General features: G+C 42.5%; 1 protein-coding gene across 2 annotated transcripts in view; it reads left to right on the top strand.

Annotated features, from left to right (window-relative positions):
* Positions 1–3,715, top strand: part of LOC138296064 (E3 ubiquitin-protein ligase RNF146-like) — a 50,170-nt gene extending 46,455 nt beyond the window's left edge. For both annotated transcript variants that reach the window (XM_069234842.1, XM_069234841.1), the window contains exon 2: positions 2,162–3,715. In XM_069234842.1, coding sequence (XP_069090943.1) covers positions 2,163–3,200 — 1,038 coding nt within the window. In that variant the 5' untranslated portion in view covers position 2,162 and the 3' untranslated portion in view covers positions 3,201–3,715. The remainder of the gene's footprint in view (positions 1–2,161) is intronic.
* Positions 3,716–25,910: the final 22,195 nt, after the last annotated feature.

Raw genomic sequence — 25,910 nt, 5'->3', positions numbered from 1 at the left:
AAGTTTCCGGATGGCTCGGGAGATGAGTGCAGGAACGAGGTTGCCTAGGCCTGGATTGATGAAGGTCCAAGTGACGTGAGAAATGAGTGTAGGGACAAAGCTTGGAAGATCCCGGCTACCCTAAAGATGAGTGCAAGGAAGCTGCTTGTGCAGGACTGTGACAGGTACAAATGCAGATTCCAAGGGGTTATTTATAGAGGAAGCCAGAAGTGTTCCAGAAAGGCATGTGTTGCATGTGGAATCTTTCAGTAAACCTGGGGAAAATCATGTGTTACATACAACAGATATGAGGTCTAACAAGCAGCAGATGCAAACTGTAATTGACAACAAGTACAACAGAACCCATGTACATGATGGTACAGTCCAGTGGGTCACAGTGGAAATGTAACTATCTGAGATAGACTTGAGATATCTGCAGGTGCTAACTAGCCTAAACATGTATAGCGATGGAACTGAAGGGCCAATGGTTCAGACTTTTGGGGAGGGGGGAGCCATGGAGCACTCAAGAAGGAAAGGAGCCATAGGGGAAGGAATGTCATGAGGCCGGCGAGCAATACCCGAGTACAAGATTAAGTCATGACAGTTCCTCACAACTAAACAATGATAAAGCAACAAAATAACCCTTTTGAGAATTTATCATGAAAGGCACTGGAGAACTTGAAGAATAGTAGTATTCCCTTCCACCATAATGCCTTCATCCACTCACCACGACAAGATTCAGTATTTCTAACTTTCCACCCATCATTTACCTCAGACAGCTTTTCTACGCCAAAACAGAACATTCATACCCTCATCACTTCACAGTATGCTGCAACACTAGTATACCTATAGCTTGTTCCCTGTAAATCCAACTAGCCCATGAAACTATCTTCTTGCCCATGGCATGGGCTCCCATTGGCACAGCCTCTTTCTAACCAGTGCTCCGCCCTTTAAAAACACACACCAACTGTCAGTTGATCCTCTTAAAAGCAGAAACAAAGAACTTAAATAGAACCAAAACTAAAATTAATCTCAGTTAGTGGGGCTGAAGGATACCATTTCACCACAACCGAGCATTTTGTCCCTACAGTGCTTGTCAGAATGATTCACTAAGAATAATATATTAAAAGAACACAACCAAAAAAGATGCCTTGTTTCTAGATTTTTAATTTCTCTTGTAATGCCATTAAGTGCAATTTCTTTTTTTGTCTTTACCCTATGTTTTTATATATTTTTTAGAATTCTGAGAGCTCAGCAACTCACCCAACAGTAACATTATACAAAAAAAGACCAAACAAGCATTGGCTAAGCTAAAAGGCTAGCACTAAGTGTCAGACCTATTAGCTTTTCCAGTGTTTGTTACTTTTTGGTAGGAGTTACTGAAAATAAAATGAATTTAGAGGTGATTACAGACTTCTATAAAGAGTTGCTAAGCATGTGCATAAGTAGTAAGTTTTCTGTTATTGGTTGCATCATGCATGGAAGAGAATGCTCTAGATATTATGTTGGGGATTTTTGTAATTGTCTGGTAATTTTATTTTGTGATTTATCAGCGAAAATGTATGAAATGATTGTGGCAAAAACCGTGCGGAGGGGAAGGGTTGCTTTCTTATTGTAAGTGATGATCCATCAGATTTTTTGCGAAGTGGCTTCTATTATTTAAATGCTGGAATTGGTTCAAAGAGACCGTTCCATTACAACTGACATTCGTGCTTTAACATGCCTGTTCCGGGGTCTTGCTCGTAAAATGCCTGTGTGTGTCCAAAGGTAAGTGTGTTCTTATTAGATAAAGAACCAGTGTAAATAAAAGTATTCAGTTGAAGGGCATATGCTAAATTTCATTTTGTGGTAATAAAATAAATTGGAACTCTGAGGATGACTTTGTTTGTTCTCAGATATCTTAGCTTAAAATGAAGAATTGTTTGACTAGAACCATAGTATATTTGATACCCTTTGTATATATTTAAATGTGATGGGAGTCCTGCTGGACTCCATTACGGATACTTAGCAGTGCAGCAAGAAAACCTTCTCATATAAAAATAGTTATCAATGAGAATAACACTTATATTTGCTGAACGTGTTTTGCTGAATTTACCACTTTTTCTCATGGGATTTGCTTTCAGTCATTGGTACTAAACATATTTTTACTTGTGTTTTTTTTTTATTTATTTTTTTTATACAGGATGGCTGGCTGCGGAGACATTGATCATTCAGTTAATACGCTTCCCACAAGCAAGAAACTTGAGCCATGTTCAAATGCAGCTGCTGCTCCGACTGTTCCTGAATGTGCCATTTGCCTTCAGACATGTGTGCACCCAGTCAGTTTGCCATGCAAGCATGTCTTTTGCTACCTGTGTGTGAAGGGAGCTTCCTGGCTTGGAAAGCGATGTGCCCTATGCCGCCAAGAGATTCCTGAGGACTTCCTTGACAAACCAATCTTATTATCTCCAGAGGAACTGAAAGCAGCAAGCAGAGGGAATGGAGAGCACGCATGGTATTACGAGGGCAGGAATGGATGGTGGCAGTATGATGAGCGCACAAGCCGAGAGCTTGAAGATGCCTTTACGAAAGGCAAGAAGAACACAGAAATGTTAATTGCTGGGTTTTTGTATGTAGCAGATCTAGAAAACATGGTACAGTTCCGGCGCAATGAGCAGGGTAGGCGACGCAAAATCAAGAGGGACATCACAGACATTCCTAAAAAGGGCGTTGCTGGCCTCTGGTTAGATTGCGCTCCTGCATCTTTCAGTTTATCTAGAGAAAGTTCAGCTGATGGAGCAGACAATAATGTTGTACAGGGAGCTACATCAGTTCAGCCAGCAAATCTTGCATTCACTACTGGGTCCCTTGCCTCGCTCACCGGACAGGCCACAAGCCTGTTGGTGCAACCTGTAGATGATAGCACTTCCGTAGAGACCTCTTTTGCCCTCTTGCAAATAAATGGAGAGAGACCTATCAACTGGAGTCATAGGGTAGAAGATGAAGAGGACAGAGTTGGGTCTTCTGGCAGGGTGGCATCCTCTGATGTTTATATAGAAGAAATTGAATCTGATGCTAGCAGCGATAGTGAGAATGTATCTGCTGAACCCCAGAATCACTTGCCATCAGCGCAACAGAGACTGTTAAATTTAAATGCAGGTAGCAATGTGGAAGATAGAAGTGGAACTGGCAGTGGGCACACAAGGGCTAACATGGCCTCAAGAAACCCCAATGGAGAGTGAACTATGACTGATGTCTAACTGCCCTGTGCACTGTGGACTATCTTATAAAATGCCTACGGTCTTTAGCGTTGTACTTGTAACTAGCAGTGCTCTGTGCCTTAAGTTGTCCCCTCTTTCCAGCTAGGAAACCATCATTGTAGGAATCTGTAGGCAGCTAATTCATGGGGTCTTAATTTTATTAATGCTTTCACCCATTTAGCGTCTTAATTACATTTTGTCAGTGTATCCCAGCATGCATCTTGGAACCCCGTTGTTATCTATATGCGTGTTCATTAAGTCCGTCTATGGACACTAAAGACAAAATGAAACTATGCAGAAAGCAGGGAATGGTTAAGTGGTAAACTTAATGTGCAGCATAGTTTTGTGTTTGTGTTTGGGTAACAGAGTGTTTAATGGGTAAACTGCAAAAAAAATTCAGTTACAGCAAAGAAATATAAACGTTGAAATAGAAAAGGTTTCCTGTTCTGATGCTGTTGATGTTTCTTTATAAACTCTATTCATGATTGGGAGTTTCATATTGGCTTTGGCTTGATCCTTGCAATTCTATTTGTGGTGTCTTTTTAACAAGTCTTGTTTTGTTACAAGATTTAAAATTTAATAAATAATTAATTTTGTCAGGATAATGTGCTACAATTTTACATTCCATGATAGACGTCCAATACAGAGAGGGACTAATATATTTAAAATCATTGGGTTTACATCGGAGGTAAGAAGTATAGAACACAGATTGACGGTGCTTCTCTATCAGGAGATCTTATTAGAAATTACTAACATTGTCTCTTTTCCTGTACATGAACCCAGATATTTTAGAGTGTTTTTTGTCTTAAATACTTAGCTATAGATGTATATTACTTCTTTTGTCCACTAGATCTATTTTTTTTAGGATGGTTTGATAATAGTGGGGTGACTTTTTATATTGCTTCACCTGTCCCAGAATGAAAATCCCATAATGAAGCAACATCTTGAGCTTCATAGATAAAGAAGATGGGGGTAAGTCCCCTTTGCTGAACAGATTTCACCTGTAAAGTTAAGGTGTTCCCTCCAAGAAGAGTGTTATGAAAAGAAGTTCAAAGATGAGAATTGTGGTGTACTTGATGAACTTAAAAAGCATATACAAGGGCTGTGAATCAACCCTGGGGAAGGAAAATCCTACGTAAACTGGTGCAACTGGCCCTAGTGCTGGCTAAGCGTAGGGTGGTCATAGGCTGGATGAGCACTAGGAGCCCATCCACGGAATATTGGATGGAAGATATTCTGGAGTGGTGAGTGACAGAGGAACAACATACACGGATAGCACGTAGGAATAAGGGGCGCAGACAGATGTGATGGCGTGGGGGAACCTATTGGAACGTTTTACTGTCACAGACGTATAAAACCCTGAGCGGAGCTCAGACACTGATGATAAATTAGTGGGGTTTGCACATGAAATGACATGATGGTGACAACCAACTGTGGCTATGTTGAAACTCTGGTACTCATAAATTGTGTATGAATTGGTTTCATAATGGTATTACCATGTAGGGGGGGCTGACAAAAAAAACTCAGTTTTTTTTTTTAGCTAATGTCGACACACATCTCTGATTGTACATCATATGGCATCAGAAAAGAGATCTGTGGTATCTCATATTACTATGCACTGTATTATGTTTGAGGGTTCTGACAATATAAACTCAATAAAAACAGAGTTTAAAAAAATAATATAACGCAAAATATTGCTAGGTAGATACTTTTGACAGGAGGGTCAGTATTTTTGTTGTGTGCAGGTCTTTATCAGTAAAATCTACCATACATCCAGTAACGTGTTCATGACAGCAAGGTGAAATCTATGACAAGGCACGGGTGATTAGTGAACAGCAATGATTTGTAACAGAAACAGCATTTTCTACTCTCAAGCGATAGCAAATTACATAAAGTCTCAATTACTTGTTGAATTTGCATTCTAACAAAAGGACTACTTGGTATCCTATTACCAAAGCCTAACAGGAAAACAAATGGGACTATGTAGACATCATCAAAATGCCATGGACTTGATGAATAGTATCACACAAAGGCAAACCCATGAATGTCAATAGCCATATGGGCCAATCCTATGTCCGATCTTTCCCACTACAGATTTTTCTGACATATTTTATTCAGAAAATGACTAACAGCAGTTGTGCACCTGTGCATTTACACAAAACACTTTCGTAGACTCCTGAAAGGGACTTTGTATTTAAGCGGTAATTGTATCAACTCTTCATGCACTACCTAAAAGGGCTTATTGGCAAAGTACAATATACATTGCAGTTTGTCGAAGGCACTCCTCTTTTAACTTACCTTTCAGAAAGTTAGTGATGAAAGGAAACTTTGCCACTTCAGTTTCAATTACATTATTCGGTAAATGAAAATATATGAAAAACCAAACATAGGTAATCTGAGCAGTAGGAAGATGATGATGGGAGTTACGGGGTATACAAGGTCTTCTGTTTTGATCACCAGACTTTTATTCTGACACAGCGGACAATATCACCCTCACAGTACTTGAGGACATATAAGGGAGGTTAGGAGAAGCAGGAAACGTGTTGCGCTTAGTATTTATGAGAGCTGCTTGCCTTGTGGGCTGGCCACCATGGAGCGCTGATTAACCGATATTTAACTGCAGACTCAGTTGCTTCCTCCCTCGGCTGTCATCTATCCCTCCCAACCCTCACCCCCCACTCCTGTTCAACCTGATGTGAGCTGGAGACCTTGGCCCCCCCACCACCTCACGACTCTGCATCTAAACTTGATGCCTTCCTCCAGACTATTGGTTGATAGTAGAGATCCGGGTGGAGTTTGGACTTCTCTGTGATGACCAGCGGAAACTGGCCTCCAGAGTTATGGAGACTGAACGCACCCTTACCGATCTACTTCCCCATTTAGCAGATTAAGACAAGAAAACATAGAATCTACTTGAAAGGGTGCAGCAACTAGAGCACAGGGCAGGAGGTGCGAAGGGGTGGGCTGTGGAATCAATATCCGCATGGCAGGATTTCAGTATTCCCTGAATATACCATTCAAACGCAGCGTCAATGCTCCTACATTCTAGCTGTGAGATGTCAACTACAGGACCGCACTAATCAGTTCTCCTTACTCTTTACTGTAAAACTGAAGGTCTTGCATAACCTCCAGACCTACTTCTTTATCGAACCAGAACCTGCTTGTGATTGGGTTGAAAAGCACTTTGAGGGGAGCAAGCGACTTCGAACTACATTCCATGGAGCACCGTGCCCCAAGAGGTATGGGGGCCGCAGCGGCCAGCAGATTGGGTCAGGTGGATGGTGGGTGCTCCTCCACAAGAACTGCAACTGAGCCAGAAATCGGCCATTGCCGCAGCGTTTGACCTGCGGCAATGCTCTGCCTCAACATACAGACACCAGTGCCTCCGGGAGTGAATAGCACAGTCATGAGTGTCTTGGGAATTGAGGGGTTGTCACCCAGTCCCGTAATCACACCGCAGACAACTGATGACTTGATCTAGGATGTGGCCCTTGGCCCATAGTACCCACCCACCTCATAGCTCCTGCTGTGTGGGGAGTCCATGACAGGGCATTCCTCGACCAGACTGTATCACACTACTTGCAGCTAATAATTCCCCCCTGACCGGACTATGGATCAGAATACATGTCTGCTTCACTTTGTCTTGCATCTAGAAGCAAATGACAGTCTATGTTTTAGCTCCTAGAGCATGTGATTGGGGGTGTGGCCTACCACCACTGCCTCTGGTTGTTGTTCAAATTTTGTTACCTGTTTTCTATCACTCTCATTACTTCTGTACTAGTGACATACCTTATCTTTTTTGGGCGGGCAGAAATGGGCACACTGGAAGTTAAGTTGCTGTTATAGCCCTTCCCCATCCCTACACTTCACTAATACCATCACTGCTGCTAGTCACACTATACACTTCCTCACATTGAATGTGAGGGGCATGCACTCTGCACATCACTGCTATGCTGTATACTCCTACATTAAACGGCAGCATGCTCACAGATGCTCACAATATGGAAAAGATGGCGTTCTGGGCTACTCTGGCCTGAATCCTTGCCCAATGGGTGGGCATCCCATGGATCCCTGGGAGGCGACTATTATAATGTTCTAGCTCTTACCCTGGACATCTCCCACCCCCAACCCATGCATTGATGCATCGACATTTGCCAGCATTTTTAACTAAATGGACCTAACAGTGGTCCCTACTAGATTGTTGGATGTCCCATAATCCGACTGCACCCCTTCCTGTGCTCCCCGGAATTACTCCCACAATGCAAACATTCAGATTATTTAAGACGTGTTCTCTTGGATCATGGAGCACACATAGTCGACATTGAATAGGGTGCCTCGCATCTACCAGTCCCTGTCTGGAGTCTCTTCAAAGATATTCTGGATGACCCCACATTATGAGAAGCCCAACTCACTCATATTACCCGATACCTTGAGGCGATCTAAGGAACGGCCACCACACAGACTTGAATGGGACGCCTTTAACATGGTCACCAGACCGTGAGGTCCCAATTAGCTGTACTTCAGCTCTTCAGTTCCTACTACGCAGCCTTATACATTATCCCTATTTCCTCTATTCTAGCGGCAGCACAAAATATCCTACCCTCTATTCGCGCCCTAGAGTGCAAGGATCTAGATGGACTTATAACAGCGGCTAAAGTTAAACAGGCCATACACGATTTCGCTCATAATAGAACTCCAGGTCTTGATGGGATTCCCATAGAGTATTTTGACAATTCTCAACCCATCTTGTACCCAGGCTTGAGAGATGTATAACAAGGCCCTTACCACTGGCACTCATCCATCCTCCCTGTAGGAGTCACCTCTTGTTTTCCCACTAAAGCCAGATCGAGACACCACACATCTCTCCTCCAATCGACCTATAGTGCTGTTGGGAACGGCGTACAAAATATTAGCCAAGGTCCAGTCGAACCGGTACCTGCAAGTCCTCTCCGCCCTGATTCATCCTGATTAAAATGGCTTTGTACCAGGGCGTAGCACGTCTCTCAATATAAGGCGTTTGATTTATATCATGGACCAGGCATCATTGCGGTTTCCACAGGCAGTAAGTCTTTTATTAGACCATGAGAAGTCCTTTGACTCCCTTTCCTGGAACTATTTTTTTGCGGCCCTGTGGGAAGTGGGCATCGGCCAACGTCTCCTTGCATATACAAAGCTATTGTATACAAGTCCATCGTCCATAGTATTAATTGGTAATCTAATCTTGCCTCGTTCCTAATTGGCCAGGTGACGCGCTAGGGCTGCCCCCTCTCTCCCATTATTTTGCCTTCAAAGTGGAACCGCTGGTCCATCATCTCTGCAAAGAAGGCCGGCAGTGAGAGATCACATTAGACGCACTTACACATATAGTATCGCTCTATGTAGATGATCAGCTGTTAAACAGGCAGACGTTGTGTGCCTTCCCACTGTGTTCTGATGCCCACCTAACGCACAACCGCACCCCGTGGGAGATTTGTGTGTGATGCATCTTGACCTGGACAATGGAGGCAGTCCATTATCTAGAGATCATACTTTACTATTCTCAGAGAGACCTGTTCGACTGCAACTTACGCCTAGCAAATCTCATATGCGGTTTTGGCAAAAATGACCACTCGCTCCGACAGGCAGAATCACATTGTCCAAAAAGATCATTCTTCCTCATCCTTTTACATTTCATTAATGTTCTGGTATTACCACATCATCGTTTCTTTAAAGAATTTGATCAGTTATTGGGTGACCTCCTAGGGGACGGCAGGAGACGACTTGTGTCTCTTCACAAACTCCAGATGCCATAGGAGAATGGGTGCGGCGTCCTTTCAAAAATATTATCTCGCGGCACAATTACAATGGGTTTCCTGGTTGTTAGCAGATAGAAATGTATTTGAAACAAGCGTTGGTGATGGCGTCTTCCCTCCTCATGACTTGCCAGTTTCTCCATCCTACCATCCGAGGGCGGCAGTCATGGTCTCTTCATGTCTGGACCACTCAGAATTGCCTGGCCAGAGCCCTGCAGCAGACCAAATAGACCCTGCCTTACTCCCTGGTTGTCCCCCTCCAGGGCCTACTTTCCCCTCAGGGGCCCTTTGCAGCCGAGCATCTGGCAGACTGGCACTCCCAGTGTAGAGTTGATGATCTTTTTCAAGACTCAACTTAGTTAATTTGTTCTATATGGGCAATTGTTAGCGACACTGCGATCTTTGGGGGACAACTGACAAGCAACCCCTGAACTTCACTGTGATCCATACTCTGTAAACTAGGCGGAAAGGACATCACTTGTTTTAATAGTGCCCTCCACTGACACTCCTCCTACAGGGAAGGAGGGAAGACCTTTCCATGACCCCGAATGGGGCAAGACCCTGGACTCCCCACATATAATATCAAGAAATGCCGGCTTTAAAAATATCCAATTCACTATCCTTAGGGGCCTACCTTACACCATCCTGCCTGAACTGAATATTTCCCACAGCCAACTTAGTTTGCCCCAGATGTTGTGCCCCTACGGCTAAGCTTCAGCACATGCTGTGGTCCTGTCCTCACATCACATCCAGGAGGAAGAATCGCAAAGTAAGGGCACGGTTCACTGGCCTAGCCATTTTGCTGGTCAAACGTCTACTCGCTATGCATTCCTGCGCCCTTCACCCACCAGCCCTTCCCTGGTGGCGTGCTGCGCTTCTCCGCTGGGGCGAAGCTGAGAGCTCTGCACTGCATTGGGAGGAGGTAAGACAAATATGCAGGCGTCCCATAGCCCCTGCCTGGAAGGCTATGTTGCAGCACCTCAAGAATCTTGTAGCTGTAGATTCTCCCCACTCCCCTAACTTCTCAAGCTTCATTACACTATTCTTGTCAGCCGCCACTACTGTCACACTTGCTCAGTTGTGTTTCACTTATATGACTCATACCCTCTCCCAGTTGGTTTCCTTCCTTCCTTCCTCCTTCCAGCCCCACATTCTTCCCAACCTCTGTCTCCTCATCCTCTCCTTCCCTTTCTTCCATGGAATTTCCACTGTGTTTATTTGGGGTCACGGTTATTGTGGGTTTATTGTCCTCCTGTGCAAGTCTATGTTGTTTAGTGCCTTTACATGGAGGACGCCGGATCCTGGCGATGTATCACACAAACTTCGATACCATCAGTATTTCAGGAATTACCTGTGCCTCCTGGTAACACCTGTTGATGTCATATTCCATATATATGCCATCTGTTATTTATAAATGTTTAATGTTATTGATGATTCTGTTGTACTGATAACATACTGCAAATACCGGATGCTTATATTTCCCCTGTTTTAATTGTTGTACAGCCTGTGACTCTACATGTCCAAAAACCCAATAAAAAAAAATCTTAAAAAATATATACAATTGTGTTTTTATCTAATAGAGTTGCCACAAGAATGGTGTTCTTTTTGCTGCTTCTTTTTGCAGGCATCACCCTTTTGGGAAAATCCTGAAGACGATTTCTACTTTGTAACAAATTGTATTGCCAAGAAGGCCCCAAAACGTTCTCCACTTTCACAAATTGGAGAAGAATGTTTAAACCCTTAGATTCCAATACAGCTGCAAATCTAACACTAACAGCGTAGGCAAAGTCGATGTTGCCTCAATTTGCAGCAATTACTTTTATTTCAGCATTGGTCATGTGCTGTAAGAGATCACATAAAGGTTGGGTTTAAAGTTAAGATTGATTTCCTTCAAAAGATGAGATAAAGATGTTCGTGCAATGGTAGAACTTTAGATCCTACTGCAGAGTTCAATGGGAGAGGTGCCGTGCAATTTCTCTCCATTACCACCAATGTCCGTGGCATGTCTTGGTGAAGCCACTTGCCTAGAATAAAGAAGCATTGGCAAAACCGATAGGTTTGAGTTAATGTGCTCACAGATGCAGTGTAAGCACATTAAAGCCAGTAGGCTTAGGGAGAGAAGGCTATAGTTGGATAAAGTCCCTTGTGCAGTCCAGTGCAAGCACTTATTTGGAGGTGAAAGGATACACCTCTTCCAGGAGATCCTCATCAATAGCCATTAGCACTGAATTGTTCTGCCCACGTACTACCAAAATGACGCTCTGTATGTGAACAAGGCTGTGTTACAGGCTGTAATGTGTTAAGGTGGTCTCACACAATAAATGATTTGCTCCCACCCCAGTGGCGTCGGAGCTTATATAGTTTAGGTTAAATGGCCAATTTTCATTTTTTGTTCCATTTTAAAAATGAATTCTCAATTGGGAATAAAAAAACTGATACGAAATAAGAAATATCTGTCACAAACCTCTCCTTTAAAATGGATGAAACCAAAGAAAGCACAGGCCCATTGAAAACCTAGGCTATACAGCCAGAGCTAAACTGACCCTGTACCTTTAAGGGCTTCACCCTTGCACCAGTGTCCCATCATGCACCAGGGGTGACTGTTAGGTCAGTTTGTTTTTCCAGCTCCTGTCAGCAGGATCCTGGTGCACTGAGCTCAGCCTTGTTTTAGCTTTATAGCTCAAAATCATTTTGAAAACTTCAGGAAGATGTCAATGCAAACTCTAAAGGACAGCAGAAGATCAGACTGCTGGGTCTTCAGGAGAGGTGTAAAGACCCAGCCTCAGGTCTCCAAGATGAGTGAGGAGGTCTTATACCACCTACTTCTGCACACTGTTTCTGCTCAAAGGTCTATTCAAGCGGTAGATCCAAAGAGCACAGATAATCACATGAAAAATTATGTTTCCGTTTGACGTCAAGGCCTATGACTTCGAAAACAAGTACTGTAGCAACTTGCTCACTGCTGAGAAGAGGTACTTTGACTTTTAGGCATCACAGTGAGTCGAAGTTGCAACCACTATGGTTCTATAGAGAAGGCCATCCATCAACCTGAAGACCTCCAACAAAATTGAGGGCCTCTCCTACTACTTCGAGACAACCTACATTGAGGTCAAGACTGCCAGCATTGACGTTGAGATATAAGGATCAGTCTTGTTCAGAGGCAAGACCTTCCTCTTCTGCGCCACCTTCTCACAGGTGCATGGCAGACTGACTTCACTGCCTCAAAAAAAGACCAGTACCACATTCCTGAGACTCTTTGAGTATTCAAGAGCATATTCACCAACAAGGGGGTTACACCAGTAGTGAGTGTCTCCTACTCCTTCCCCAAAAGGGTCTGAGTCTTTGAGGGTCTGCCCAAGCAGACCTTCACCAGCAACTCCTCAGTTCCTGTTTATACTGGCCAGCCTGGAGATTGTAATAGGCCTAGGTCACCTAGCAGGTTTAAAACACTTAGACGATGTACTTCCCCAATGAGATCCAGGTCTTGTTTAAGGCACCACTGAAACCATAGTGGTGTATCATCTTTGCGCAGAACCTCGAGACGAGGACACCATAAGCCTTCATTGCACTGTACGCATACTTCGATTAAAGATTATTCTGCAACACTGTCTGACCCTCTATCACCCAGAGTGTCACCAGTAGATGGCATGAACATTTTTAATGCAGTGTTGGTTAGAGGGGCTTCAAAATCGAACATCCCCATTCAGATACCTACTATGTCTATCTCAGTGATTTTCGAGACCATTCATCAAAGGGCTTCTTGAAGACTTTTATTGTCATAGGTTCCTGATATTTTAGATCCAGCCATGCAGTTGTTCTCAACTCCAGCTCTATAAAGTCAGCTCCTTCCAGGCTACTTAAGAAATATAAGGCTACAGATCAAGATCTCCTCTTTTTAAGATCAGACCCTCATCCAGATTCAGTTATTGTCTTAGCCTCACAATAGATTACATACAATAACTCCTACTTGCACTGTGCCGCCGGAAAAATAAAGCAAACCTACGAACTCCACAGGTAGAAAAATATGTGATACTGCAGCTCTTCCATGAAAAAAGCTAGTGCGACTGCTCTGCTGGGTGTTATGACAGGGCCTTTTGGGACTCTTTTCAGATTCACTGAGAAACTTCCGAAAGAGGACAAACAACATTTTCAGGAAATACTGCAATAGGGCATGATGGTTTTGAAGCAAGTAATATGCGCAGCAGCTGATGCTTTCAACCTTTCAGCACATGCCCACTGTCATGGAATTTGTCTCGAACGCAGTGCCTAGTTGAGACTGACGGAGTTAAAACCTAAAGTGCAATAAAGGATTTTAAATCTTCCTTTTTCAGGTAATTCTCTCTTTGATTCTCATGCAGATGATGATAAGATGACCCAAATAAAATCCATATTGGACACTTTAAAAGCTGTAGCTTTGGAGAAGAAGGAGTATAGAAGATGCTGTAAGCCTTACGAGCTGAGGTACTTCCCACAGAGGCTTCAATCCCCTCTATGGCAGCCTCATCAGCCGCAAAGGCAGCCTTACCAGCACAGGCAGTCCTCTAGGGGCAGAAGAGGACATCAAACATCAGCCACTATAGTAAAGCCGCAGCAGAAACGATGAGGTTTTGCCTCCCTCCTCTCAAAAGGCACTCTGTTGGGGTGGGGGTGAAGCATTACATTCCGTATCCAAGAGTGGCACAGTATAACAAAAGACAATTGGGTTTTGAATGTTGTTTGGAATTATTCTCTCAAATTTCAAATCGACTCCTTTTATACCACTGAAGAGATCTTTTCATCTTTATCGAAACCTTGCTTTATAAGGAGGTAAACTCCTTATTACAGAAAAATACAATGGAGAAAGTGCCTCCTTGTCAAAAAGGAAAGGGGATTTATTCCTGCTATTTTGTAGTGCAGAGAAAAGATCCAAAATGAAAGTTGCGACTGTTGGAAGTTGGTGCATTAGTTGTGTGGCCTGCACATGTAATGGGTCCGCACTCGACCACCACTGGGAACCAAACACCCCATTGTAGCTCTTGACTCTCATAGTGTAGCGTTGCAGAGCAGTCTTGGGCTTACTAAAGGGAGGTGCCCTGCATTATTTGACAGTAAATTGGAGTGAGAGCACCTAAATCTTGCCATAAGGTCATCTACTTTGATAAAAGGTGGCTGTGGAACTTAATAGCTTGGCTCCCGAGTTCCTTAAATATGGGTGTGAGAATACAAGGCTGATTGCAGAGGCCCCCTAACTTTTTGTCCCCATTTTTCACTTTTTGCTGGTGTTTTCCTGACTGTGATGGTGCCCTGGGTACTGCTAACCAGTCCCAGGGCCTGTGCTCTTGTGTAAAATCAGTATGCAAATTAGGCCAATTATAACTGATTGGCTATGTAACCTACCTATAAGTCCCTAGTGTATGGTAGGGCATGTAGGTTTAGGGACCCCAGCATAGGTAGTGCATCCATAGGTGCACTGCTGAAGTGCCCAGGGTCATTTTAAAGACAGGCCTGCCTTGCTGGCTGCTTTTAAATTAAAGTTACATGCAAATTCGACTTTGGAATTAACAGTACTTCCAAAGTCTTAAACTACCCTATTGTTACATATACAACACCCCTAAGGTGTGCCCTATGTGCCCCTAGGTTTGGGTTCCATATAACAATAAGCAGGGGCCTTTTAGAATAGTTTTATAAGCTCAGGTGAAGTAAAACAGCCAAATCTGTTTTCCCTCACTGTAGTGAATGGCTTCCATAGGCTAAAATGGGGAGACTTTATTTTAATTTACAAATTCCCCTTAATTGTCAGATGCATCAAGTTTGATATCAATTTAATTGTTATAATAAATCCCACAACTTATAATTGTTGGATTTAATATAACTTGTTCAGGTAAAGAGATTTAAACTCTACCTAACAAGTTGCCAACTTCAGCCCTGTAGTGCTCTACTCTGATTGGCCCGCTTCTGGCAGCCTAGCCAGACTACCTTGATGAAGTGTGAAGGAGCCTGGGCTTAACACAAAGGAATGTGCCTGTGAGAGGAGAACTCCCCTCAGCAGATGGAGAAGCAGGAAGGGGGGAGGGCTGCCTAACTGGTCTTCAAAGGCAGGGAAAGGCACCTCCCTCACATCCTGCAACCCCAGACAGTTGGGTGCTCTCTTGATAAGATTAGGAGAGGGGAGGGGTGTGTTTGAGATTTTTAGCCACACCAGTGGGTGGGCTCACCCAGATGTAACCTCTAAAAATCAGTTTCAGTCATGATGGAGTTTCGAAGAATGTTGCTCCCTAGTATTGATTTTTGCCACACTTCCCAGGAAGTGGTCATCACAGAGGCAAGGACCCTGCATCTGATTGGAGAACCAGGACCCCCCTGTTTTTCACCAGAAGCAAGGATAAAACTGGCAGAGCTGCACCCACACCTCAGATCCCTACCAGATCCTGACAAGGAAGAACTACAGGGGAAGAAGGACTGCCCTGCTGGACCCCTGACCTACACCTGGACACTGCACTCTGGAGGACTGCACAAGCTGCCTTGGGAAGGACTTTGCTGGCTTCAACTGGTTCAAGGAGGGACTCCCAGTTTGCTACAGGTGAAAAATTGCTAACCAGAGTCCCCTGCACTAACTCCTGAAGAAACTGACCACTGTCCAGTGGCCAATTTGGAGTTTGTGCCAGGTGCATTCTGGGAGTTGTAGTCCGCACCCTCAAGGAGCAACTCCGAGCTTCTGGAACCTTGGGGTGAGCCATGGACACCAAAAGAACCTTAAAAGAACATCTGGAAGAAGATCCAGAAGTTTGGAGAACTTTTGGAAAAAAGCTCCATAAGGGGACCGACCTGCCGCAACAACTCTAGGCAGCTTGCCTCAACCACGACCTGGCCTGATTTGCAGGTTCGTCCTGGTGAAGAAAAACTCTGAAAAAATGACTAAGTTTGAATGTAGAAAGTTGACCGGGACCTCCCAAGCAGTGTATCCGAAGAGGGCTCAGGGACATCAGATCAAGATTCAGGTTCAGCCCGGTCGAAGGATTTTTATCTCGAAAAATCGTCTAAGTCCAAACGTGGAAATCTTCACAGAGGGCTCCCATAATGCGTATTCGAGGAAGGCCTCCAGGAGAACGGATTGGACTGGCGACTTGGTCCCGCTGAAGAAAATCTTTAAGAAAACGCCTGTCTGAAGGTACATTTTTGACTGAGACCTCCCGCTTGCTGTAGCCGAGCAGGGCTCCTTTGCGGTAGTCCTTAAACTTTGACTTTGGCCCGGTCGAGGTGCGACCAGACGACCAGATTGGCGCTATTTGTTTCTATGCGCTAAAAAGCATTAATTCTGTAAAAATTCATATCTCTGGTTCCCCTTATCCAATTTTATTTGTTTTGGTGTCATTTTAAAGATGAAAATATAATCTATATTTATAAATTAGTGTTGGATATTTATTGTGTGTTGTGATTTATTTATTTACTGTATTGTGATTTTTAAATGCTTTACACACTAGTCTCCTAAGTTGAGCCTTGTAGTACTAGTTATGCCTTCATGTGCATAAAATAAATACTTTGTATTTCTTTGAAACAATGTTCTACAGTAATTTAAAGAAATCTCTTCATGCTTCAGCTACATTAATATATTCCTGATGTGTCCCTGAGACATGTCATTATGTGCATTCTGCTATAAAAAAAATAAAGATGAAAAAATCATTGAAATATTAATCCATCAGTATCTTGTTGTGCTCCATAATATTACACAAGAAAGACACCTGCTAAACAACATTGAATTCTGTTGCAGCAAAATGTACAATTATGCCCTAATGAGCCTACCTTACCATGCATTTATTAATTTCCAATAATGTATAACATGCTGCGTTCCGTAGTACCATTTCATCATCACATATGTTGACACATTTTCTTTAATTTGTACCACCTAACTGGTTCCAAATCATGCCTCAGTGGGGGAACACCAATGTACTGAACACAAAACTGAAGAAAACTAAGCATGAAAACCTATTAAATCAGGAATAAAAACAAAATAAACAAGTGCAAAAGGTTGAGACTAAGGGTAATGATGCTAATGAATAATCAGCTAGTAGCTATAGGTAGAGAGAGGAACTATAAATGTATAAACAGTTCCTCTACAGTGTTCAAGCCTCCTGTTACTTTAGTGTTCAAATTCAATGTATAATGGGACTGTTACTTCCATAATCTCTGTTGCCATGTCATATATTTGAGTACTGAATCTACCACAAAATATCTTAGTTCTTGGTCATTACTATTGTGCACTTCTTCAAAGTGCCTGGCAACACGCTAGCTATGATCTTTCTTCTTAATGACCCGCACATGCTATAAGAATCTTATACTGCCCGGGTATAGTGTAGGACGAGAGCTTTGCAAATGTATACCACAAATTCACTTTTGCAATGACATTCTCCATGTATCTTGAATTGGGTATTAGTTAAAGTTGATATGTCAGTTGTATTACCCTATAACAACAAGCCTTATATCTGTGACCTTTTCTGAATCCCTTGCTGCGTGTTTACCAATTTTTGGGAGCCTTTATCTCAGGGCCACTATTGACCAATTCTTGCCACATAGATTTAGCTCTCCTGAAAGTGATCTGCGGCCTGTTATATAATGTGTGTGTGTCCAAGGACAGGATCATTCTCAATTAGAAGCCATTGTTTGGTCAATACTTTCCTCATTAGTTGGTGTTTTAAACAGTGTCCTGTAATCATTCTAATTTCCTAGTAATGGTGCTCCTGTGGATTTTGTTTTTTTAAACATCAGATTTTGTGTTTTTGCATTATCTCTATTCCTCGGCATCTGTATGATTTGCCTGCAGACCCTTGAAATTAATCTACTTGTCAATTAATCTTGTGTGTGGTTCAACTCCTCCTTATCACTAAAATTACATCTGATACATGGGTGTTCAGCATAAGGAATGCTACATTTCAGCTTGTTAGGGAAAAACTCTTAGCATGCAACATGGGGTGACCTCAAGAACTTCTGGCCTATCTCCCTGCTACCCTTCCCGGCAAAAGTCATTGAGAAGGCTGTCAATAGACAACTAATCCGCTTCCTTGAGGAGAACTGCATCCTGGACTCTTCGCAATCCGGATTCCGCAGCAACCACAGTACCAAAACTGCCCTCATCACCGCCACCGACTACATCAGAACCATACTGGACAATGGTGAAACCGCGGGCCTCATCCTCTTGGACCTCTCGGCCGCGTTCCACACCGCCTGCCACCACACCCGATGCTTACGCCTCAGCAATGCAGGAATCCGCAACAGAGCCCTGGACTGGGTCACCCCCTATCTCACCGGCAAAACCCAGAGAGTCTGCCTCCTCCCATTCTGCTCGGAGGCCACCGACATCATCTGCGGCGTACCCCAGAGTTCGTCCCTCAGCCCGACCCTCTTCAACATCTACATGGCCCGCTCGCTAACATCGCCTGATTCCACAACCTCAACATCATCTCATACGCTGACGACACCCAGCTGATCCTCTCCCTCACCAAGGACTCTGCCAAGACCTACCTCCACGAAGGAATGAAGGCCATTGCCGAATGGATGAAGAGCAGCTGCCTCAAACTCAATTCCGACAAGACGGAAGTCCTCATCTTTGGCTCCACCCCCTCCGCATGGGATGACTCCCGGGGGCCTGCCACTCTCGGAGTCGCTCCGACTCCCACCGACCACACACGCAACCTAGGATTCATCTTGGACACCTCATTATCCATGACCCAGCAAGTCAACGCCATCTCCTCCTCCTGCTTCAACACCCTCCGCATGCCCCGAAAGATCTACAAATGGATACCCACCGAAACCAGAAGAACAGTCACCCAAGCCCTCGTAAGCAGCAAACTGGAGTACGGCAATGCCCACTACGCAGGAACCACGGCCAAACTCCAGAAGTGGCTGCAACACATCCAGAACGCCTCCGCACGCCTCATCCCTGGACATCCTCCAGCACTGCCACATCACAGACCACCTGAGAAACCTGCACTGGCTCCCAGTCAACAAGAGAATCACATTCAAACTCCTCACCCACGATCACATAGCACTGCACAACAGCGGACCAGAATACCTCAACAGACGGCTCTCCTTCTACACCCGACCGACATCTCCGCTCCGCCGACCTCGCTCTCGCAACCGTCCCAGGCCCTTGCTGCCAAAACGTAGAACACTCTTCCCACCCACCTGCGTGAGACCAAGGAACTCCTTACCTCAGGAAACTTCTCAAGACCTGGCTGTTTGAGCAGTTGCAGCACCCCCACCTTCCCCCCCCCACTTCTCAGCGCCTTGAGTCCCTCATGGGTGAGTAGTGCGCTTTACAAACTCCTGATTGATTGAATGATTGCAGTAGGCTTTCTATATGGCTTGGTGTTCAGCCTACTATTTTTTACATATACTAATGTGTATATATAAGAAAATCTACTGGCAGTTGCTAGTAGGTAGTTATAGGACCATAGAAAAAGCATGGTTTTACTTGCCTATGTCCTTTGCGTTGTTTTGACGGATCTTCATGAAATGTTCCAAACAAAGTGTGCCTGTGATTATTGTTGGTCATGGGAAGTTTCGGGGTGAGTTATCTAGGGGTGCTGAGAAAAAGGTGTGGTAGTCAAAAAACGTGCACTTCCCACGTTAATTCCCATAGGAGTTTTGAGCAGGAGTTTTGAACATGACTACAGCCCAGACCGCTTTACGGAATTACACCAAATTTGACAGAAAGTTAGATTTTGTTCCACAGATTGTGCTTTTGGTTATTTGGTGTCAATCCATTCAATACTTTAAAGAAAATCCAAATTTGCATATCTGAGGTTTTGAATAATTCGTGAATATTTGCGAATGTGTGCGCGAATAGAAGCAATGTAATTAGCTGGCCACAACCTGAACAGAAAGTTGCGCCCACCATTTTAAGGTCCCCAGGCCTGACAAAAAAGGAAACGTAGCATAAGGGGTCAGGGTGGAGGTACCCTGGCCCTAGGGGTATGATATACAGGTGTTTGAGGGTCAAATTATGGGTTCAATACGATTTATTTTTCACTGTGCACAATATTCACAAATAATTGTGAATAAGCAAAAAAACTTTTTTTTTAAACATTCATATTCATTAATACACTAATTCATTCACTCATAGATGCACTCAGAGACTCATGCACCCACTCACATGCCCACTCAGACACTCATGCACCCACTCATAGACTCACACACCCACTTTCAGACCCACTCATGGACCCATTCACAGATCCACTGACAGAGACAGGCCCTGTGGCCAACCCCTGCTTCGCGTGTTGGATAGTTATAAGGGCTTGGCTGCAGTGCCTGGCCATAGGCCCTGCAGCCAACCCCCACGCCCGGTGTGCGGCAGTGGTTGGATTAATGTATAATAATTAAAATTACGTTTAAAAAAAATTGACATTCACTGAAAAAAAACAGAGGTTACAGGGATGTTTTAGTTAGGTTCTGAATTTACTCGTACAAAACCATAGAGATTCAGCAGTTATAGTTAGCTATTTCAAGTAACTATAACTTGCGCCCTACGAAAACTATAACTCGCACCTTCACCATGCACGGTTAATTAGTCCACATATTATATCATTGATGACACCTTCTATGGCATCTTTGATATTATCACTGCAACATTTGCAATAAAATTATTGATGAGAAAACTGTGCATGACGAAGGCACACGTTATAGTTACCTTAAAGTGTGAGTTATACTTACTTGAAATAACTCTAACTGCTGAATTTCTATGGTTTTGTATGAGTGAATTCAGAAGTATAATGTCCCTGTCCCCTTTTGTTTTTTCAGTAAATATGTATTTGTGTGTGTGTATATATGTATGTCCTTTCAGACTTTGACTATATACATATATATATATATATATATATATGCGCTCCAGGATCCCAAGCATTGGCAAGACAATTCAGTGCTTATGACTTTGATGAGGATTCCCCTGGAAGAGAACAGGGATTACAGGTAAACAATGTTTCCTTCTAAACCACCAGTAGGTGAGAGATGACAACTGAGAGATTAATTCTCCATTGTGTGCAGACAGGGAGTGATTGACAAAAGTCTCAAGTAAATGGCTGACAGATGCTTGTTTAGGAAAGCTAGTGGTTGGAAGAGATGGTTGTCCCAAAGAGCAATCAATGTATACTGTGCTGGTGTGCCAATTTGGGGGTGATTAATGCACTTTATAAATGTTGAATTTTATTATTTAATTTCATATTGCAGTCAAAATGTCTGTTTGACTGTTGAAATTTTGATTCAAAAACTTTATTTCGTACATAGAAAACTATGACCATAAAAGCACATAAAATACCAGTAATCCAAATGTGCAACGAGCCCCCCAAACGTTATTAATTAAAATATTATAATAAAAGATAAAATGCAAGTAACATTTTTAAAATAAAAGTAAGGATCATGAATGTGCAAAATACATTAATGACAGAAAGGTATCCAACCATACTATTCTATGTCCTTTAATGATTTCCTAACTTTAATCACATAGGCAAGAAAAGAAACAAGGGCGAAAACTCGTTTTTGTATCTTCCATATCCATCAATAATCGAAAAGCTGCTATGTGTGACTCTAGTCCCTCACCTAAAAAAAGAGGCCTCAAGTACTTTTTCCTGCATTCATTGTCAAATCTGCAGAAAATAACTACATGGTTTGTAGATTGCATTGTCACAAGGGGACTTATACGGCCATATGTATGAACACATTTTCTCATAGACACTGAATGGGCAAAACTGCTTGCTACATCTGACCCATAGTCCTTTGGTGCTGTGGGGAATTGTATTATGCGATGGAAGATTGACAAGTGAAATCTAGTCACTCGGAACCCGTGGTAGGAATGATAAACCCTTCCCAGGTACCCCTGCAGTCCTTAGGAACTTTGATACAATGTATATGGTGCAGATGTTAGTTCGGACTCGGCTCTGCTTTTTGTTATATGCCCCATTTTTTCCTTGGCCAGTTGCTTTAGGGTATTTTTAGAAAACTGCCTTATGCCTCCTGGGTGCTCCCACAGGTTTGTATTCCTATCAGCTAAAGTGTACATGGCCTTTTAAATTTCAGACAGCCATGGAATCTTATGTGCTTCATCTAGTGCTATACAGACTCCTATATTGTCCTGGGTCAGGATAGCTTCATTTTTTGTCCAGACTGAATGCTAAAGCAGTAGGGGCCTCACTTCTAGTAACGCTGCTATGGGCTGTAGGCAGAGTTCTAAATGGATAATGATACAGGAGATTGATTTAGTGACCGATAACAACCTTCTTACAAATTTGTCTTCTTGCATTTGCAAAGTTGTGTTGTCCCCTACTCCCCAGATTCCCGCCCTATATGTGGCAGCGACGATTGTTTTGGCGTTATATAATGTGATCATATCCGGTATATGCTTCGACCAAGCTTAGCGTCAAATCTAAATGATGCGTGCTAGACGTAATTGTAGCAATGATAGGGAGAAACGTTTTAGACAACGTGGCTATCAACAACACATCTTGAAACGAGCCTATAACAGGATTTTGGAAATACCCAGAAAGGATACCTTAAGTGATAAGCCCAAAAAGAGTAATGCTGATATTCGCTGCATAGTGGATTATACAGAGACCTCTGCCCTGCTACGCAGGTGTATGAAAAAACACTGGCATGTACTTCTAGCAGATGGAAATTTGAAGAGTTGCATCACTGAAACTCCCTCATTCACGTATCGTAGAGATAGAAACTTAAAAAGCATCCTATGTCCGAGTTACCCCCGTAGCAAACCCAATGAAAATTGGCTTACTAGCCGTACAAAAGGTTTTTATAAGTGTGGAAATTGTGTTATGTGCAGATGGGCAAGATCTGGCATTTCTACTTTTAATAGTCCGATTCATGAGGAGTTTCACATTCTCTCCAATATTACGTGTAACAGCAATTTTGTTATTTACATAATTACCTGCAAATGTGGACTCATATATATGGGCAGCACAATCAGACCGTTGAAGATCAGAATGAGCGAACACTATAGGGCAATAAGACAGGATGATGTTTGCTACCCTATTGTGGTACACATGAGACAATGTCCTAAGCAAGGCTTAGTGAAGAGTTTTGATTTTTTTGGATTTGAACATGTCCAGAAGGATTCTCGGGGTGGTAACAGAGAATTATTCCTTAGAAAGCGGGAATCAATGTGGATCTTGAAACTGAGAGCAGTGGAAGAGGGTCTGATCACAGGTCATGAGATGGAATATTTCTTGGGGGAATAATATTGTTTGTCTGATTGATATGACTGGTTTTTTTTTTCAACAATATTGGGTAGTTTGCACTTGGAAATGTTGCCATAAACCTTTTTGAGGTCATTTGAACCTGGGACCGTTGACTGAGAAAATTATGGAATTGTATAACCACTTATTAATGGGCGATTGTAAGATCCCTATTGAATGTATACATTGTATCATTGACAGTGTTTTATACCAGATTATGTTGAGGATGGTCGATCGATTAGGCAAAATATTCCTTGACAATGTAGCATACCACCCATTATCATATTAAGATGGTGACGATGCACATACTTGATATTTACTGAGCTTATTCGTATGTCACTAGTTAATGATGTTACACCATTAGAGAATTTTTAAATATACACTCATTGGTATGTGGGGCTCACTAACTAAAAAAACCTTTTCTGCTTAGATTTATTGATACTGCCACTGATACGTGGGGCTCACTAACTAAAAAAACTTTTTCTGCTCAGACTCGTTAATACTACCATTTGTCTATACGCTAAACTCTTACTAATACGATTAGTATCATGTCTTGGGCCCCAGAGTTAATTGTTAATTGCTAGTTTGTGGACACTTATTAACGCATTACCTATTAATAACACTCCAATATGGCATCCGTTACAGGGATGATTTGTTCATCCTGTTATTTTTTTTCCTTAGTTTGTATCTGTAAAACGTGAGTTTCAGCATAGAGTCTTAGTTACCATGCAGTTACCATAAATAGGCCTGGGTTATTATGTATACTCCCAGCGCATTAGATATTGAAATACAATTGTTTTGGCTATTAGTGTTTGGGGATAGCTGCCACCAGCTAACGCACCGCTGATAAAGAACATTTCCAATATGGCGCCCGTACACCGGGTTTGTTAGTCCTCTTTTTATTTATACTCTTCTAGCTTTTTTCTTTAAAAGGCGATTTTTTGCGTCTGCTCGGGTTTACCGGCTTTTGCGCACATGCGTTGCTGGAGTAACAAGACAACTCCCTCTCCGGACTGAGCTTTTTGCTACCAATCTTTAAGGTGGGTGATATGTTATATGTAGTTCCCTAGACGCTTAGAGGTCTTTAGATAATATTATTAAAGGCTGGCAAAACAAATAATTTTCAATACCTTTTTAGATAATCCGCATTGATATTTATGCCGTGACTGGAATAAAGACCTCTCGATTTTTTTGAAGCATTAGTTTTTGGAACTCACTTATAAAGGTATGCGTCTAAAACTACAAGTTGGGCCCAACACAGATATAAATCTTTGCTGAGATTTCTAGTGATAATCGGGCTCCACATTATTGCTTTTTCCTCATGTTTCTTTTCATAATTGTTTTTTTTTCTTTTTTCGTTTTTCAGTTTTTCATTAATATTCACGAATGTGTGGTGATGGTACGTCCTCTGAATTCTTCCCCTTTCTTCTAATTAACATTCACCAATATGTCAGTTATATCACTTGCATGATATAATTACAATGCAGGCGCTTTTCCTGTGATTAAGTCATTTTGATAACTGTACCGTTTTCTCAATACTAAACCCTGATTCCACCCAGTGGGTATTCTGTCACATCACATTCTAATATGGGTGATGGTTTCTATAAAATTACATTTAATTTGCCAAATGATGGATCTGATTTACCTTTAAATATATCAATATAATAATTGTACTTAAACAGCCCTGACAAAGTCATTTGCACGACGAAACACGTGTTGGCTGTTAACTCTTGGCTATTTCTGTGAGATTCATCTTTAAATAAACAACAACAAGATTTGATCCAAGCTGTTGGCAGTGGACTGTTTTGTGTTTTGGGATTTTCCTAAGACAAGAAGAAGACTGGAGCTACTACTATTGATACGAACATTTGTATACTGATTCACATGAGTGCCTCGGACATTTTGAACATTGTCATGTCTCTTTTCAAGAGAAGTGTGGGGGAATTGGGAGGATCCTCCTCCTGGGAGCACTGTGCCATTAGTAATTTCTGTTTTCAGTTTTTGGTTGTATGATGGATATGCCGTGAGCGCCAGCCTTATACAAATAATTCTCCCTCTATCAACTAATTCAAATCTAAAAATAGCCTCATTATTCCTGACCATGTTAGTGACAGTAAAATCTTTATGCATTTTCCAATCCCTTTTGTCTGAAAATCTAAGGCCAAGGTAATTAAAGTGCTTTGTGCTTAAAATCCTTTTTCCACATAAATAAAAAGAATAGGATCTCCCTTTTCTGGTGGTGCATGACATTGTAAATGACTTGGCCTGATTGATCTTCAGGTTCATTCCTTTCGTGAAGTCACTAAAAGAAAATGAATGAGCACTTTGAGGCTGGCTGAAGTTAAGACTAGAAGAACAGCATCATCTGCATGTAACAAAATTGGAACCGATTTAGACCCTACTCTGGGTGTGTCAGTACCAAGAGATTGATGCTGTTCATTAATGACACTGATGCACATAGAGAAGAGAAATGGGGCCAGTTACACCCCTGTCTTACTCCCCTGCAAATGTGAATAGAGTTAGTAACTTCTCCCTGTGTATGAAATCGGACTTTGGCAGAAAGATTTCAGTACATGAGAGCAAGTAGTGTAATTATATCTTTTGGGGCCCCCAAATCAGACATAGACCTCCATAGCTTACTATGGTTCCACAAGATCAAAAACACTATTTAAATCCATAAAGCACAT

Source organism: Pleurodeles waltl, chromosome 5 (genome assembly GCF_031143425.1).
Source record: "Pleurodeles waltl isolate 20211129_DDA chromosome 5, aPleWal1.hap1.20221129, whole genome shotgun sequence".
In the NCBI taxonomy this organism is placed as follows: Eukaryota; Metazoa; Chordata; class Amphibia; order Caudata; family Salamandridae; genus Pleurodeles; species Pleurodeles waltl.
This window is presented reverse-complemented; position numbering and strand designations above follow the sequence as displayed.